The sequence below is a fragment of the Macaca thibetana genome, chromosome 1 (assembly GCF_024542745.1).
Source record: "Macaca thibetana thibetana isolate TM-01 chromosome 1, ASM2454274v1, whole genome shotgun sequence".
NCBI classification, from domain to species: domain Eukaryota; kingdom Metazoa; phylum Chordata; class Mammalia; order Primates; family Cercopithecidae; genus Macaca; species Macaca thibetana.
This window is the reverse complement of record NC_065578.1, coordinates 178,166,587-178,185,044: the sequence shown is the minus strand read 5'-3', so window position 1 is coordinate 178,185,044 and position 18,458 is coordinate 178,166,587. Positions and strand designations below refer to the sequence as shown.

General features: G+C 38.0%; 1 protein-coding gene across 2 annotated transcripts in view; it reads left to right on the top strand.

Moving 5' to 3' along the window:
* RNF2 (ring finger protein 2) overlaps positions 1–2,997 on the top strand; it is a 55,400-nt gene extending 52,403 nt beyond the window's left edge. For both annotated transcript variants that reach the window (XM_050765725.1, XM_050765728.1), the window contains 2 exons: positions 627–798; positions 1,030–2,997. In XM_050765725.1, the coding sequence (XP_050621682.1) occupies positions 627–798; positions 1,030–1,131 (274 nt within the window). In that variant the 3' untranslated portion in view covers positions 1,132–2,997. The remainder of the gene's footprint in view (positions 1–626; positions 799–1,029) is intronic.
* The last annotated feature ends 15,461 nt before the right edge of the window (positions 2,998–18,458 follow it).

Here is an 18,458-nt window from a genome sequence, read left to right as displayed (position 1 = left end):
CTCCCCTGAGTAGCTGGAATTACAGGTGCCCGCCACAACACCTGGCTAATTTTTGTATTTTTAGTAGAGATGGGGTTTCACCATGTTGGCCAGGCTGGTCTCGAACTTCTGACCTCAAGTGATCCACCTGCTTCAGCCTCCCAAAATGTTGGGATTACAGGTGTGAGCTACCACACCCGGCCCAAATGAACATTTCTATGCTTAGTCTTAAAAAGACATTTTAATTCTTAGACAATAAGAAATTAGCTTCTATTCTGTTTCTGTTGCTGCTATAGCCAGCAGATTCTGGTCATTCAGGTTTGGGGGATATGTTGTTCCTTTTTCCCCCTTAGTGCTTTGTGTATTTGTTTGATTTTTGTCACTGTGTATCATATTTTGCAGAAGGTAAGGTAGGTAAAGCTTTCGTGGACTGACAGTAAGATATTGAGTGTTTACTTTTCCCTCTTCTGTGCCTACCAATAGGAAATTTAGATTGTAGAGCAGTAGATTTCTGATATTATTTTGTCAACAATTGAGACATTTCCATTTTACTTAGTTTTTAAGAAATGTATTAGTTCTATAATTTAAGTACATTTTTCTCATTGGCATACTCTAGATATGAAATTTTTAATTATTTATTCTTCTAGATACATAAAGACTTCTGGTAACGCCACTGTCGATCACTTATCCAAGTATCTGGCTGTGAGGTTAGCTTTAGAAGAACTTCGAAGCAAAGGTGAATCAAACCAGATGAACCTTGATACAGCCAGTGAGAAGCAGTATACCATTTATATAGCAACAGCCAGTGGCCAGTTCACTGTGAGTATTTAAAATAATAGGCTGTTGAAACTGGGAGCACATTGACCAACTAAGTGGCAAGTGGTGGGGTAGAATCTAATAAATAATGTAAAAAATCGTAACACAGTGTTAAGTAACAAGTAGTTATTCCTAAGATTGAAAAAAAAGATTCTGTGGACTTCAATTTTAGTTTCATTTCATTATTGTAGTTTGTGCAGTTTTCATAATTTATTTCTTTCTTTTTTGTTTTAGGTATTAAATGGCTCTTTCTCTTTGGAATTGGTCAGTGAGAAATACTGGAAAGTGAATAAACCCATGGAACTTTACTACGCACCTACAAAGGAGCACAAATGAGCTTTTAAAAACCAATTCTGAGACTGAACTTTTTTATAGCCTATTTCTTTAATATTAAAGATGTACTGGCATTACTTTTATGGACAGATCTTGGATATGTTGTTGAATTTTCTTTCTGAGCCAGACTCGTTTACGCTATTCAAATCTTTTCCCCTTAATTTAAGATTTCCTTTTTGGAAGGGATTGCAATTATTCAGTATTTTTTTCTTTCCTTTAAAAAAATATATCTAAAATTTCTTGTTTTTTTTTTTTTCCCCACAAAGTGTGGTTCCACTTGGAGCACCCTTTTGACCCAGGAGTTTTTCATTTTCTGTATTCTTATAAGATTCAGTTGGCTGTCCTTTTCCCGCTCCCCTTAAACGATTTTTAATCATGCAGAATGTTAAATATGTATTCTGACTTTTTTTCCCCCGGAGTCTTGTATATTTATAGTTTTCTATATAAACTGTAGTATCTTCATGAAGACCCAAGGCTCAAATTTACTGTCCTTAAAAACAATTCTCATAGGATTATTCTTTTCATGGTATTTTCTTCCATAATATCTCATTTTAAAAAGAAGTTCTTTATGAACTTAGTGTCCATTGTCATGCAATGTTATTTTTTTTCCATTCTTTTTCCCCGTAATTTTGGAATTTCTGGTCCTGGAAAGAATCAAACAAAATCTTAAGTTCTATGAGAACTTGGTTCATTGACAGATTTTGCTGAAGAAAGAAAAATTAAATTGGTAGTAAAATATAGTCTTCAGGTATATATTTGAGAGTGCTTTTTTTGTATTAGTTCTGCTGTCACTTCATTTCCTTTATTATATGTGATTTTTTTCCCATTAAAATACCAGAGATAATGGAGATATTTTGCACTTTAGCCTTGATGAAAAGTACAAGATATGTTCAGAACTTCCCTAATTTTTTTCTTATTTGTAGCCACATAAGTTTCAAGAATAACATGGCACACAGAACAATGGAAAAAAGTTTGTTTCCATTGGAAAAGTATATCATTTTGGGGTTGCCACATCAGTTTATAAATTTGGCGCTCTTCTAACTACACTCTGTAGAAGGTTAATGGAGCTTGAGCCCTGCTTTGATATGTAGTGAAAGATAATTCTGTAGAAGAACGTCAGCCAGTAGGGTAAAGTCATTCTACTGTTCTTAATTTTTATGCTGAGGGACAATGTTGGGTGTTTGGGAGCCAGAAGGCTTTTTTGACAGGTCAGAAATAAGATTGACTTGTGTGTTGTATTTCATCTCTCTCCAGACTCTAGGTATGTTTCCAACTTTATATATCACAGTATTTAAAAAGACATGTTTGCATTGAGAAATTAACCCTAAAGGGTTTTTGATAGGAGGGTGTAGACCTCCAGTACCTTTGTAACTAAAGTCTGTCTAGTCATTGTAAATATTTATCTGTCAGTTTTGACAGATTGGGGCCAGCTTGATGTTTTAAATCTTCAGCCCGGTATGAAAACTTAAAGGTATATATTCAATTTTTTACCATTTTATTGAAAATATTTAAAATCTGTTTTTACAGGGTTTTTTTTTTTTTTGTAATCTGTGCCATGAAATTTGAAAACCACCAAAAATCAAGGGAACTTTTATATATTCAGTTCATTTTCTGGTGTAATGTTAAAGTTGTATAGATTATTAATGCATGCCCACTGAATATAACCCTGGTTTTGTGATAAAACTGCTTAGATTTTGTTGATGACGTTAGATTAGTAGTTGCATTAAATAACTAAATTCCCATTGTGATTATTAATTGAAATTTTGACTTTAAGCAGAGAGTTATTTGTGAATATAAGCTTTGCGCTTAGAGAATGTATGTGTTTTTATCTGTCAGTATGGGAGGATATAAACTGCATCGTTAGTGAAATTATTGGTTGTGTAATCCTTTGTGAAATATAATTCTAGGTATTTGATAGGGTATTGAGTGTATTTTGTGTGTGGATGTGTGTTGGGGTAGGGGGAGAGGAGATGCTATTGGGCATCACTACCAACCAAGGTTTCAAAAAGTATTATCTAAGTAATTTCTGTTACCACTATCTCAACTGAGGAACAAAAGGCTCACCACATGTGGTGTGAAGGCTTTTGGGTACTTATTTCTAAATTTTTTTAATGGTAACATACACATAATCAAATTTACAATTTTAACCATTTTAAAGCACGTAATTCAGTGGGGTTAGGTAAATTCACTATCCTGTGTAATGATCACTACTGTCTACTTGTAAAACTTTTTCATTACCCCAAACAGAAACTCTGTGTGCAATTAAAGTAATGCATTTCTCTTCTTAACCCTTAGCAACCTCTATTCTACTTTCTCTTTTTGAATTTGACTATTTTAGGTGTCTCGTGTTAAGTGGAATCACACATTATTTCCAAGGTTCATGTGATAGCATGTATCAGAATTTCATTCCTATTTATGGCTGAATAATATTGTATGTATATGCCACATTTTGTTTATCCATTCCTCTGTTGATGGAGACTTTTGGTAATACTGCAGCGAACATTATTGTAGAAGTATATAATTGAGTTCTGCCTTCTGTTATTTTGGGTATATATGAAGGAATAGAATTACTGCATCATATGATAATTCTATGTTTAATTTTTTGAGGAACTCCAAACTGTTTTCCATAGCAGCTTCATTCTTTTATATTCCCACCACCAATGAACAAGGGTTCTGGTTTTTTTGCATCCTCTATAATACTTGTTATTTTATTTTCTTCTTTTTAAAATAACTATCCTAAAGGGTATCCTTATAGCTGTCTTATTGGATGTCTCCTTTCATTGTGGTTTTAATTTGCATTTCCCTAATAGCTTGTGATGCTGAGCATCTTTTCCTGTACTTATTGGCCATTTGTGTATTTTCTGTGGAGAAATGTGTATTCATGTCCTTCACCCATTTTTGATTGGGTTCTGTTATTGTTGAGTCGTGGGCATTCTTTATTCTAGCTAGTAATCCATTATCAGATACATGATTTGCAAATATTTTCTCCCATTCTGTGGGTTTTCTTTTGATTCCCTTGATAGTGTCCTTTGATGTACAGAATTTTTTTGTTTTGGTGAAGTCTAGTGTATGTGTGTTTTTTCTTTTGGCTGTGCTATTGGTGTCATATTCAAGAAGATTGCCAAATCCAGTGTCATGAAGATACTCCTCTTTTAAGAGTTTTGTAGTTTTAGCCTTGGTCTTTGATCCATTTTGAGTTTTGTATATGGTGAAAGTTCAGTGTCCAGCTTTGTTCATTTGTATTTGGATATCCAGTTTTCTTAGCCCTTTCTCCACTGAATGATCTTGGTGCTCTTGTTCTAAATCATATGTGAGGGTTTATTTCTGGGTGTTGTATTCCATTGGTCTATATGTTTGTTCTTATGCCAGTACCACACTATTTTGATTACGTTAGCTTTGTAATAAGTTTTGCATTATATCATTTCTAACCCTTTGAGCCTTAGGAAGACAGTATTTCCTTTGTGTACATTTGAGAAGACAAAGGCTCAGGATTCTGATTTGGATAACTAAATGTGAGGTAACTGAAATGCCAAGTGAGAAAAGGCATCTCTTAAATTCCCATTGCATTTCTATCCAGAAAAGTTTCAGTTTCCCCCAAAATAGCCTCAAACCCCCCCCCCCCCCAAAATCACACTCCAGAGAATTATCACTCTTGACCTGTCTGGAACCTCACTGAAAAGCTCTTTTCTCTGAGCATGTCTTTGACTGGACTCAGCTCACTTTGCTTAAAAAGCTCTATTTGCATGGTGTTTGTGAAAAATAGTTCCCTGCAGTTGTTTAACACAGCAGTTGCCTGAGGCATGTGGGGCTAAAAAGCAGCTGACTAAAAAGTAAGAAATGTAGAGGGTTTTGAAAAGTTCCATTATGTTCCTGGGAATCTCAAAGGCCATGCTTATGTGCAAGACTGTTTGCATGTCCAAGAAAAAAATCTAAGGCACTAACCTCACCTGTAGCTGGCATTGAGGCTGTGTGCCAGCAGAAAGTGAAGGGAAAGCCACAGTTGTAAACTATATGCTGGAGTTTTGAAGGCATATCCCAGACAGAGTGCTTTAGCAAGACAGAGACTTACTGGTTCAGAGCATTTGAAGAAGTTTGTCTAGTTATTAGCTGACCACTAAGCTAATGAAGCAGAGACTTCAGTGGTCACAGCAGAGAATGCACACATTACAGGGTTAGTCAAAAGAAGGCCACTAAACAGCAAACACAACAAACCCTGGGGACCTAAAGGGATTCTGATTTCCAGAGTTGCCACATTGTATTACAGTCGTCTCCCCAGTATCCACGGTTTTGCCCTCGTGGTTTGTTACCCATGGTCAACTGCACTCTGAAAATACTAAATGGAAAATCCCAGAAATAACTCGTAAGTTTTAAACCTTTGGCAATTATTTCTTCAAATACACACTTTCTGCCCCTTTACCTCCTCTCCTTCTGGAACTCCAGTTCTGGGTGCTAGTACAATTGACAGTGTCCTACATGTCTCTGAGGTTCCACTCCTTCACTCTTGTTTTTCAGACAGGATATTCTATAATATCTGCACACTGTTCTGAGTAGCCTGAGAAAATCTTGTGCCATTCCACTTGGGACATGAATTATCCCCGTATCCAGCATATCTTTGCTGTATATGCTACTCGTCCATTAGTCACTTAGTACCTGTTATGGTTACTAGGTTGATTGTCATAGTATTGCAGTGTTTGTGTTCATTTTACTTAATGGCCCCAAAATGCAATGGTAGTGATGTTGACAATGTGGGTATACCAAAGAGAAGCCATAAAGTGCTTCTGTTAAGTGAAAAGATACGAGTTCTTGACTTAATAAGGAAAGAAAAAGTAAATTATGCTGAATTTGGTAAGATCTGTGAGAAGAACAAATCTTTTTTCTATGTCAGAGTTGAGACAAATCTCATGAAATTGTGAACAGTATATTGCTATGATTGTATATTGTTGATCTGCCTAATTGATAAACTTTACCATAGTTATGTGGGTGTAGGAAAAAACATAAGAAGTACAGGGTTTGGTACAACCTGTGGATTCAAGGATCCACTGGGGATCTTAGAACATATCCCCAAGGATGAAGGGGGGAGTACTGTATTTTAAAAGCCTAGTTTTCAACAGAAAATTACAAGACATATAAAGAAACAGAATTGTCTATGAGGAAATCCAGATGTTGAACTAATTAGACAAATACTCTTTGTCAGCTTTTAAAAACATGTTCAAAGATCTAAAACCATGTCTGAAGAACTAAATAAGAGAGGAATGTCTCACCAAATAAATACCAGTAAAGAAATTATGAACAAACCAAATGGAAATGTGGACTGAAAGATAAAGGAATCAAAATTTAAAATTCACTAGAGTCTCAACAGTGGATTCAAACTGGCAGAAGAAATACCTTGAAGACAGGCCAATTGAGAATATCCTGTCTGAAAAACAAGAGTGAAGGAGTGGAACCTCAGAGACATGTAAGACACTGTCAATTGTACTAGCACCCAGAACTGGAGTTCCAGAAGGAGAGGAGGTAAAGGGGCAGAAAGTGTGTATTTGAAGAAATAATTGCCAAAGGTTTAAAAATTTGATGAGAAACATTACCTGCACATTTAAAAAGCTCAACAAACTACCATATAAACTCAAAGAGATCCACAAAACTAAGAGTACTGTGAACAGCATGAGAAAAGCAATTCACAAACAAGGGATCCTAAATAAGATGAACAGCTCACTTCTCATAATAAGCTACCATAGAGGCCAGGATGCAGTGAATGCACATTCCCAAGTACTGAAAGAAAAAAATAGCCAAGAAATCTTTATCAGTAAAATTATTCCACAAAAACGAAGGAGAAATTAGTAAGACATGCCAACATAAACAAAAACAAAGACTATCACTAGTAAACCTTAACTACAAGAAATACTAACGGGAGTTCTTTAGGCTGAAATGAAAGATTAGATAGTAACATGAGTCCACACAAAGAAATAGCACTGGAAAAGGTAACTGAATAAATATAAAAGACAGTATAAATGTGTTAGCTCAGGCTGCTATAACAACGTATAGACCAGATGGCTTAAACAACGGATACTTATTTCTCATTCTGAAAGCATGGAGGCCAGAAAGAAGTTGCAGAATATTTTCCAGGTGCTGAAAGGAAACTGCTAATCCAGGTACCTTAGCAAAAACATCCTTTGGTAATGAAGGGAGAAGAATTTGCTGCCAGCAGACCTGCTCAAAAAAGAATGGCTAAAGGAAATTCTATAAACAGGAGGGGCATGATAATAGAAGGAACCCTGGAACATGATATATAGAGAAAGGACGCAATGAGAAAAAAAAAATGACTAAATTGAATACACTCTCCTCCTAAGTTCTCTAAATGTTACTTGTTGGCTGAAGTAGAAGTTATGCCATTGATGTTCAAAATGTATGTAGAGTTAATATTTAATGATTATAAACAGGAATAGTTAAAGGGAGGTAGGTCACTTGAATTGGTAAAATCAGTAGACAAGTTGTTTTTATCTAATAGAGCAACCACTAAATGTGGTTTTATAGTGTTTATGCAGAGATACACTCTAAAAGTAGAATTCTGAAAAATGTTCAAGTAACAGGCAGAAAATGAAAAACAATACAACAAATACAGAAATACATTGTATTTCTCAATAGAAATACAATGGGAATTTAAGAGATGCCTTTTCTCACTTGGCATTTCAGTTACCTCACGTTTAGTTATCCAAAATCCTAAGCCTTTGTCTTCTCAATGCACACACAAAGGAAATACTGTCTTCCTAAGGCTCAAAGGGTTAGACATGATATGATGCAAAAGTTATTACAATAAAAAACCCACTTAAGCCCTAATATATCAATAATTACATGAAATGTAAATAGTCTAAATATACCAATTAAAAGATTGGGAAATTAGTTTAAAAACATGACCCAGCTGAGGCCGGGTGCTGTGGCTAACGCCTGTAATCCCAGCACTTTGAGAGGCTGAGGCGAGTGGATCACGAGGTCAGGAGATCAAGACCATCCTGGCTAACACGGTGAAACCCCATCTCTACTAAAAATACAAAAAATTAGTTGGGTGTGGTGGTGGGCTCCTGTAGTCCCAGCTACTTGGGAGGCTGAGGCAGGAGGATGGTGTGAACCTGGGTCCACCTCCTGGGTTCAAGCAATTCTCCTGCCTCAGCCTCCTGAGTAGCTGGGATTACGGGCACGTGTGCCACCACACCCGAATAATTTTTGTATGTTTCTAAATCATCCATGGGTCAAAGAGAGAGTCTCAAGGGAAGTTAAAAGCAAACAACTCTGGACTGAATGAAAATGAAAATACATCAGAATTTATAGGATATAAAGTGTTGAGGGAAATTTATAGCACTAAATGCATACCTTCAAGCAGAAGAGTCTCAATAAATTACCTCAAGAAACTAGAAATTCAAGGTCCAAGCAGAAGGAAGATAAAAGCAGAAATAGATGAAATAAAAGGAGAATTACAATGAAATAAAAGGCTGGTTATTTGAAAAGATCAATAAAATGGACAAATCTCTAACTAAAGATAAATGAGAGAAGGAAAGAAGACACATATTATCCACACCATGGATGAAATGGGGGATATACTTACCACTACATACCCTACTGACATCAAAAGTATAAGAGAACAAACAACTCTACACATGTAAATTTGATAGATGAAGTAGACCAATTACTTAAAAAACAGAAGCTAACACAACACACCTGATATTAAAAAGATAATTTACATAGCCCTCTAGTATTAAGGAAATTGAATGCACAAATTAATAACTCCCCAAAGAAACCTTCAAGCTCCAGTGATTTCACTGGAGAATTCTACCAAATGTTTAAAGAGGAATTAATGCCAATTCTACAGTCTCTTTCAAAATATAGGGGAGAAGGGAACATTAATTTATTTCATGAAGTTGTTATCACCCTAAACCAAAACCAGACAGATAGTTAAGAAAATCACAGGTCTGCATTTTTGATGAATATAGACTAAAAAAAAAAATTTGGCAAGTAGAATTCAGTAATATATACAAAGAATTAAGTATTAATGACTTGGAGTTTATTTCAGATGCAAGGCAGTTTCAGTATTCAAAATTCAGTTAATGTGATCTTCCATATTAAGAGGCTAAAAAACAAAATCAACTGATGCAGAAAAAGCAGCTGATGAAATTCAACACCCATTCATGATTTATAAAACTCTCAGAGGCCTAGCATGGTGGCTCATGTCTGTAATCCCAGCACTTTGGGAGGCCCAGGCGGGTGGATTGCTCAAGCCCAGGAGTTTGACCAGCCTGGGCAACATGGGGAAACCCTGTCTCTACAAAAATTAGCTGGGCGTGGTGGCATGCACCTCTGGTCAGTCCCAGCTTCTTGAGAGGCTGAGGTGGGAGGATCACCCAAGATAAGGAGGTTGAGGCTGCAGTGAACCCTGATTGCACCACTGCACTTCAGCCTGGGTGACACAGTGAGACCCTGTCTCAATAAAAACAAAAAACAACTTTCAGAAAATTAGGAATAGAGGGCAACTTCAACTTGACAAACAGCATCTACAAAAAAATCCTATGGCTAACATATTTAATTGTGAAACACTTCAGTTCTCCCTGTGATTGTGAACAAGTATGCTGTCATTACTTATTCATCATGGAAATTCTAAAAAGAGAATAAAGAAATAAAAAAAAAATGCATACAGATCGAAAAGGAAAAACTATCCCTATTTGCAGATGACATCATCGTCTACATATAAAATCTTCAGAAATGTGTAGAAACACTTCTAGAACTAATAAGTAAATTCAGCAAGGTTGAAAGATGCTAGATAAACATAGAAAAAATAGTATTTCTGTATATTAGTGATTAACACGTGGACACTGAAATTTTAAAATATCACATAACTTTTTTTTTTTTTTATAAAAAGACTTCTTTGTAAATATACAAGTTAAAAGAAAAAAAAAGTAGCTTTTATCCCAGGAATGCAAGGTTGGTTCAACAAACAAGTCAACTGATGTAATATACCAATAAAGTACAAAACTGACATAATCATCCATTACAGATCCAGAAAAGCATTTGAAAACAAACTTCAACCTTCTGTGACTAAAAAAAAAACCTCAACAAAAGAGGAATAAAAGGAAACGTATTAAAAAGGCATTTAAGAAAAAACACACAGCTAATTTCATACTTAATGGTGGTAGAATGAATGTTTACACCCTATCTTAATTTTCTAAGGTTTTCATAACAAATTATTCCAAACTTGGTGGTTTAAATTTGTTCTCACAGTTCTGGAGGCCAGAAATCTGAAATCAAGGTGTCAGTAGGGTGGATTTCTTATGGAAGCTGTGAGGGAGAATCCATTCCATTATACTGTCCTAGCTTCTTGTGGCTACTGGCAATTTGTGGCATTCTTTAACTTTTGGATGTATCACTCCAGTCTTTGCCTCCCCCCCCCCCCTTTTTTTTTTTTTTTTAAGATGGAGTGTTGCTCTGTTGCTCAGGCTGGAGTGCAGTGGCGTAATCTCGGCTCACTGCAGCCTCTGCCTCCCAAGTTCAAGCGATTCTCCTGCCTCAGCCTCCTGAGTAGTTGAGACTACAGGCATGTGCCACCATGCCCAGCTAATTTTTTGTACTTTATCAGTAGAGATGGGGTTTCACCATGTTGGCCAGGCTGGTCTCAAACTCCTGACCTCAGGTGGTCCACCAGCCTCAGCCTCCCAAAGTGCTGGGATTACAGGCATGAGCCACCATGCCCAGACTTTGCCTGCATCTTCACGTGGCCTTCCCCTCTGTGTCTATGTCTTCTTTTCTGTCTAAGGACAGCTGTTATTGGATTTAGGATCCACCTTAATCCAGGATGATTTCATCTCAAGATCCTTAATTACATTTGTAAAGACCCTTATTCCGAATAAGGTCACATTCTGAAGTCTGGGTAGGCATGTCTTTTGGGGGCCACTATTCAATTCATTATAGTACACTCTCAGATCCCTCAAAATTCAAGTCTGTCCCACAGGCAAAATACCTTCATTCAATCCAACATCCCCCTAAATCAACCTATTCCAGCATCAACCTGTACATCTAATACCTCTTGTAAATATTTTTTAACCCACAAAGCCCCAAATCTTATCTAAATGAGGTATGGGTGATACTCTTGGGTATGATCCATCGTAGGGCATAATTCCTTTATATCTGTAGACCTGTGGACTAGAAAACTATCTGCTCCCTAAATACAATGGTGGGACAAGCATTGGATAGCCAATCCCATTCCCAAAGGGAGAAGGAGGAATGAATTAAGGTATCACAGATCCCAAACAAGCTCAAAACCCAGCAGAGAAAATTCCATTAGGTTTGACAGCTTGAGAATTACCCTCTGCAGCTTAATGCTCTGCTCTCTGGAGTCATAGTGTTCCACACTCTGGGTCCATGGAGGCTCCTTTTGCTCTCCAGGGGGGCCACCTGTCTGCCCTCTGCTTCTGCACCTGTGCCTCTGCTTTTGGAGTTATTCTTCTTTCCTCTCAAAAGGTAGCACATGTTTGCAGTTGAGTAGCCCTATCAGCCTGTTCCCTGCCTGTAGAATTTTGAGAGTCCAACAACCTTTTGCATTTTGTATAGTCTCTGTCCCTTTCATTCTAAGCCGGGCGATGTTTCTGCTGCTATAACATTCTCAAAATCCTTGTTTGTCTCCCATGTCTCATCCCATGGAGGTCCATGCCATTAGACAAGGGAGATCTTGTTGATTGATAGACCTATCTCTTGATAGATCCTTCCTGGATAACCCCATCTCTATTTCTGGCTTTTGCTAAGACAGTTGATTACATCCACGAGTCACACACCTAATCTCTTCAGCAAAAGGTTGTCCAGCCGCTCCCTTGGCCCTCTCTCCACAGCATGCCTTTCTAACAGTATATTTGTTACTTGGCATCCTCTGCAATCAGGATAGGATGAGACTCTCGAAAATCTTCAAGTGCTGGTTGCTTTTTGCCTAATAGTTACCTCCTCAATTTATCTCTTTCCTCTCACATTTTATTCTAAGCAGCAAGGAGAAATCAGGCTGCGCCTTCAACACTTGTTACTTGAAAATCTCAGTTAAATATCCAAGTTCGTGGCTTATAAGTTCTAGTTTTTACCCAACAGTAAAACATAACTTAGTGGGTTTTTCTGTTTGTTTTGTTTTGACATGTAGTCTCGCTCTGTCACCCAGGCTAGAGTGCAGTGGCGTGATTTCAGCTCACTGCAACCTCTGCCTCCTGGGTTCAAACAATTCTCCTGCCTCTGCCTCCCAGGTAGCTGGGACTACAGGTGCACAGTGCCACACCTGGCTAATTTTTTGTATTTTAGTAGAGACGGGGTTTCACCGTGTTGCCCAGGCTGGTCTCAAACTCCTGAGCTCAGGCAGTCTCCCACCTCGGCCTCCCAAAGTGCTGGAATTACAAACGTGAGCCACCGTGCCCGGCCCTGTGTTTTTTGTGTGTGTGTGTGTGTGTTTTTTTTTTTTTTTTTTTTTTTTTTTTAAAGAGAGTCTCACTATGGTCTCTCTTAATTATAACTACTGTGCAGTAGCTATTCACAGGCATGATCATGGCACACTACAGCCTCAAACTCCTGGGCTCAGGTGATCCTCCTGCCTCAGTCTTCTGAGTAGCTGGGACTACAGGTGCATACCATCATGCCCCACTAATTTAGCCAAGTTTTATGCCACTTTATATCAAGGATTGCCTTTTCTCCAGTTTCCACTGTTAGGTTCTTCATCAAAGACCTCACCAGAAGCATTTATTAATATTCATATTTCTACCAACATTCTGTTCATGAGAATATATTCTCTAAGATAAAAAGCTTTCTATAACATGTACTTCACTTCCTTTTTAGCCCTCTCAAGAGTCACATTTAACATCCATATTTCTTCCAAGTTTTTCTGTCTTCAAGGCAATCTAGGTGGGAATTCAAGACCAGCCTGAGCAACATAGTGATATCCTGTTTCTACAAAAAATAAAAAATTTAGCCATATATGGTGGTGCACACCTATAGTTCTAGAACAAAAGCAAGCAAAACTCAAAATGGATTCAAGACTTAAGACCTGAAACTATAAAACTGAACTGAACTACCTGAAACTGTAAAACTAGTAAAAATAAAACACAGGGAAAAAGTTTTTTGACACTGCTCTGGGCAATTATTTTGTTTGATATGACCTCAAAAGCACAGGCAACAAAAATGAAAATAGACAAATGTGATTCCATCAAACTAAAATGCTTCTGATACAGCAAAGGAAACAATCCACAGAGTGAAAAGACAACCTACAGAATGGGAGAAAATATCTGCAAACCACACATCTAACAAGGAGTCAATATCCAAAACATATAAGGAATTCGAAAAACTCAAAAGCAAGAAAACAATCTGATTAAAAAATGGGCAAAGGACTTGAATAGACATTTCTCAAAAGAATACATACAAGTGGACAATAGGTATATGAAAAAATGCTGAATATTACTAATCCGGAAAATGCAAATTAGATATCACCTCACATTTGTTAGAATGGCTATTGTGCAAAAAGGAGATAAATATGGGCAAGGGTATGGAGAAGGAACCCTTGTACACTGTTAGTGGGAATGTAAATTAGTATAACCCTTATGGAAAACAATATGGAGGTTCCCTACAAAATAACAATAAAACTGGGTTTGGTGGCTCATGCCTGTAATCTCAGAACTTTGGGAGGCTGAGGTGGGAGGACTGCTTGAGGCCAGAAGTTCGAGGCAACAGTGAATCATGATTGTGCCCCTTCATCCCAGCCTGGATGACAGAGCAAGACCCTCTCTCTAACAAAACTATATGATCCAGCAACCTCACTCTTGGTATTTATCCAAAGAAAATGAAATCATTCGTCAAAGAGATATCTGCATTCCTATGTTTATTGCAGCCACTCCAATTTTGTTGCACATTATTCACAATAACTAAGATATGAAATCAACATAAGTGTCCACTGATGGATGACTGGATTAAGAAAATGTGTATATATACAATGGAACACTATTCAGCCGTTTGAAAGGGGAATTCTGTCATTTGTGACAACGTGGATGAAACTGAAGAACATTATGCTAAGTGAAATAGGCCAGACATAAACGAATACTACATGTTCTCACTTACATGTGAAATATAAAACAGTCAAACTCACAGAATCAGAACAGTGGTTGCCTGGGGCTAGGGGTTGGGTATAGAGAGGGATTGGGAGATGCTGTTAAAGGGTATAATTAAAAATTTTTTTAAAAACAAAGATGCAAAGGTGAAAGAAGAGATAATGCAATGCCATGGACTAAATGTTTGTGTTCCCCCAAATTCGTACGTGAAAATCTAAGCTCCAATATGACAGTATTTGGAGTTGGGGGCCTCTGGGAAGTGATTACACATTGTATATACATGTAACAAGATATCCCATGTACCCCCAAAATACGTACAATTATGATATATCAATTTAAAAATACAAAATAACCCTAACAGAAGTACTAGAATGTAATGTGAAATGTATATCACAGAAAGTAATAAAGGCCAGGTGTGGTGGCTCACGCCTATAATCCTAGCATTTTGGGAGGCTGAGTTAGGAAGACTGCTTGATCCCAGGAGTTCAAGACCAGCCTAGGCAACATAGGGAGACCTCATCTCTACAAAAAATTTAAAAATTAGCCAAGTGTGGTGACTCATGCCTGTGGTCCCAGCTACTCAGGAGGCTGAGGTGGGAGGATCACCTGAGCCCGGAAAATCAAGGCTGCAGTGAGCAGTGATTGCACCACTGCACTGCAGCCTGGGAGACAGAGCAAGACTTTATATCAAAAAAATAAAATAAAATAAAGTAATAAAAAGATGGAAATAGAGTAAAAAATAATAATTAAATAAATCTACCCAGAAGGTCTGAAATCTGAAAGTTTCAGGAAGAGAAAGATGAAGGAAAGAAAATTATTAAACAATGTAAGAAAATTACTGTGAGGTGAAGGACTTGAATTTCTTAATTTCTTTTCTTTTCTCTTTCTTTTTTTTTTTTTTGGAGAGGGAGTCTCGCTCTGTCACCCAGGCTGGAGTGCAATGGTGCAATCTTGGCTCACTACAACCTCTGCCTCCTGGGTTCGACCTCCACCTTCAGGATTCTCCTGCCTCAGCCTCCCAAGTAGCTGGGACTATAGGCACGTGCCACCACACCTGGCTAATTTTTTGTATTTTTAGTAGAGACGGGGTTTCACTGTGTTAGCCAGGATGGTCTCGATCTCCTGACCTCGTGATCCGCCTGCCTTGGCCTCCCAAAGTGCTGGGATTACAGGTGTAAGCCACCACGCCTGGCCAGGACTTGAAGTTCTCAAGAACCCAGAGAATGCCTAGCACAAACAATTTTTTTTAAAAGATGCACAGCAAGCATAATATAGGATAAAAAGATGCTAACATTTCCAGAAAGCGCGCGCGCGCGCGCACACACACACACACACACACACTCTCCCTCTCTTCTGTTAAAAAGATCAGAAATCATAGAATGGATGTCTCAACAATTGTTTAAGAAAATTAAATCATCTGTATCTTCTGTAGTTTTTTTTTTTTGAGACAGAATTTTGCTCGTTACCCAGGCTGCAATGCAATTGCACAATCTCGGCTCACTGCAACCTATGCCTCCTGGGTTCAAGAGATTCTCCTGCCTCAGCCTCCCCAGTAGCTGGGATTACAGGCATGTGCCATCATGCCTGGCTAATTTTTGTATTTTTAGTAGAGACAGGGTTTCACCATGTTGGTCAGGCTGGTCTTGAACTCCTGACCTCAGGTGATCCACCTGCCTTGGCCTCCCAAAGTGCTGGGATTACAGGCGTGAGCCAGTGTGCCCGGCCTTCTGTAGTTAGAATTTAATAGATAATGCCTAAAATGGAATACAGGAATACTATTGAATACTATTGGTATATTATTTTCTTTTGCTTTTTTTTTTTTTTTTAAAGACGGAGTCTCGTTCTGTCACCCAGGCTGAAGTGCAGTGGCGTGATCCTGGCTCACTGCACCCTCCATCTCCCAGGTTCTAGCAATTTTCCTGACTTAGCCTCCCATGTAGCTGGGATTTCAGGCACACGCTGCCATGTCCAGCTAATTTTTTGTATTTTAGTAGAGATGGGGTTTCACCGTGTTGCCCAGGCTGGTCTTGAACCCCTGAGGTCAGGCAATCCACCCGCCTCTGCCTCCCAAAGCGTTAGGATTACAGGTGTGAGCCATCGCGCCCAGCATGGTATATTATTTTAAAATAGTAAGTAGATTCTTAGCTTACCTCTTTCACTCCTAATAATTAACTGGACTTGCTAAATAATGTATATGTATTGCTTTGGCAAAACCAAACCAAAACTAGATGAAAATAAAACACTTGCACTCTTGGCTCATTTCTGTACCTAAATATGGTGTAACCTTGGCCAAATATCTTAGTTCTTTAACCCCATTAGCAGTGTTTTCTCTGATGGAGGGGTTGATGTTGTCTATGGTTCTTTCTATCTGTAAAACATGAATTGCTTTATCTTTGAAAGTACAGCAGGTCCTCAAAAAAATGTTTTGTTAAAATGTTGATGACCAAAAAATAATCACTTCCCTGGTGGCGCCGTTGTCTGTGTGGAGTCTGCCTGCTCTCCCCACATCTATGTGGGTTTTCTCCTGGTGCTCCAACTTCCTCCCACATCTCAAAGATGCCCATATTGGGTCACTGATGTGTCTACATGTGCTAGTGTGAATAAGTGTGAGTGTGTGTGTGAGTGCACCTTGCCATGGGATGGGCATCCTGTCTAGGGCTGCTTCCTGCCTTGTGCCCTGAGCTGCTGGGACAGGCTCTGGCCATCTGCTACCCTGAACTGGAATAAGCAGGTTGGAAAATGAGTAAATGAACACAAAGTCTTGTAAAATAAAAATGTGTGAAGTAAATCATAATCATAAAGGTGTCTATGACAAAAAAAAAAGATGCAGAACAACAGTGCTCAGTGAGCCCACCATATTTGTTATTGTGTTTGAACTGTGCAATGGTAGGAGGTGCTCCTTATAATTTTTGCTTTGCAAACATTTATTACTCAGTTTAAACCCCCCACCATTACAATTGCTGTCACTCAGATTTACCAAAACTTGGGTAAATTGTTGTTTTTATTGATCTTTCTTAGATGTATGCATGGCTCACATGTATTTCAGTGTTTAATATTACAAGTGTTTGGGGTCTCTACTTAGGAGTTTGGTGATGTTTTTGTGACCAGGAATGTGGTGTAGGGACTTAATTCTTGTTTATATTAATTATCCTATGGTTAAGTTGGTTTCATTATAAGTCATTTTGTTTAAAGTCACGTTTCCAAGAGCCTATCAGCAGCAGTAAGTGAGGACTTACTGTATGTAACAAAATCTTTACGGATTTGGACTTCAGAGAGGAGATTCTCACCAAATGTATTGAGATTTTCAAGTTGTAACTGATTATTGAGAGAGATCTGGAGTTCAATGGGCTTTTATCTTTTAGCTTCAAAAGGTTGAATTTGCAGTGATTTTTCTATTAATCTAAAACTAAAGCTCTGGAACAATATTGGCCATAGGAAATGAGAACGAAGTTGATAACAGTGTTTTCTATATAGGCATAGATTATAAAGTATAGTGGTTAAGAGGTTTTAGAAATGGAAAATGTACAATAGGGCAGTGGTTAACTATTCTTTTGTGATTAATTCTGTTCCATAAGTTTCTACCGGACTGCCTTTGGCCAAATAAGTATTAAAGTAATCTTCTATTTTACGTACATCTTTATGTGTTATTCAATAAAGGAAGATTACCAAGTGCCTAAAGCATGAGCTCTGAAGTTGGCCCGGGACTGGATCCTGGTTCTTTTACTAGCCAGTTTTAGAGTGGCACTGGATAAATAAGTTAATCTTGTTTAGCTTGAGTTTCTTTTTCTATGAAGTGGGGATGATCATAACTACTGCTATGGATTATATAGTCTATGTAAAGACAGCACTGTGTAGTACTAAGTCTCATATAAATATAAGCTATTACAATTACTATTCCACTTTCTAGGGAATGTTTTTCCTAGGATTCTGCAAGCTGGCAGAATCCCTATCTTGTTGGGTCTTACAAGAGTAGGGAAACTGGTCAGGAAAAAGTGGTATTCTGAGAATAAGAGTTTTGGGAAGACTTCGATGAGTTGAGTATCCTAAATCCCAAACGCCCCACTTGAAGGTGAAGGAACCCCTTAGATATGCTTGTTACCTTGACTGACCAATCCCTTAATAACCTCACCTAAAGGAGTTAGTTACCTTGCACAAAGAAGCCCATATGTCCTATCCCTACAATCCCTCATTGTTTCCAGGACACAGTTTGAGTCAGATCCCAGCATG